Below are 231 nucleotides of genomic sequence, written 5' to 3'. Positions count from 1 at the left end.
GCAAGACTTTGCCCTCCAAAAGCGAGGACGTGCTGGAGACGGGCATCGCGTGAAGGTGTGCGGGGCCGTGCGGCTGAGCCCGGGATAACGGGAGACAATTCCGTGTTGGTAACGGGAGACCTGCCCTCTCTCCGCAGGAGCTCCAGGTACCTGCAGGCGGGTCCCGGAGGGCAGCACCGGCTGGCTCGATGGGCGAGAGCGTCCAGCGGCTTCAATAAAGGGCTGACGAAA

General features: G+C 64.5%; 1 protein-coding gene across 1 annotated transcript in view; it reads left to right on the top strand.

Moving 5' to 3' along the window:
• LOC104506408 (probetacellulin-like) overlaps positions 1 to 192 on the top strand; it is a gene marked incomplete at both ends in the record, with an annotated part of 1,041 nt that extends 849 nt beyond the window's left edge. Inside the window, one exon of the mRNA XM_010147342.1 lies at positions 138 to 192. Coding sequence (XP_010145644.1) covers positions 138 to 192 — 55 coding nt within the window. The remainder of the gene's footprint in view (positions 1 to 137) is intronic.
• Between the last annotated feature and the right edge of the window lie 39 nt (positions 193 to 231).

Source organism: Eurypyga helias, unplaced genomic scaffold (genome assembly GCF_000690775.1).
Source record: "Eurypyga helias isolate BGI_N326 unplaced genomic scaffold, ASM69077v1 scaffold32062, whole genome shotgun sequence".
Lineage (NCBI taxonomy): Eukaryota > Metazoa > Chordata > Aves > Eurypygiformes > Eurypygidae > Eurypyga > Eurypyga helias.
The sequence above is the reverse complement of the archived record's forward strand: the minus strand, read 5'-3'. Positions and strand labels throughout refer to the sequence as shown.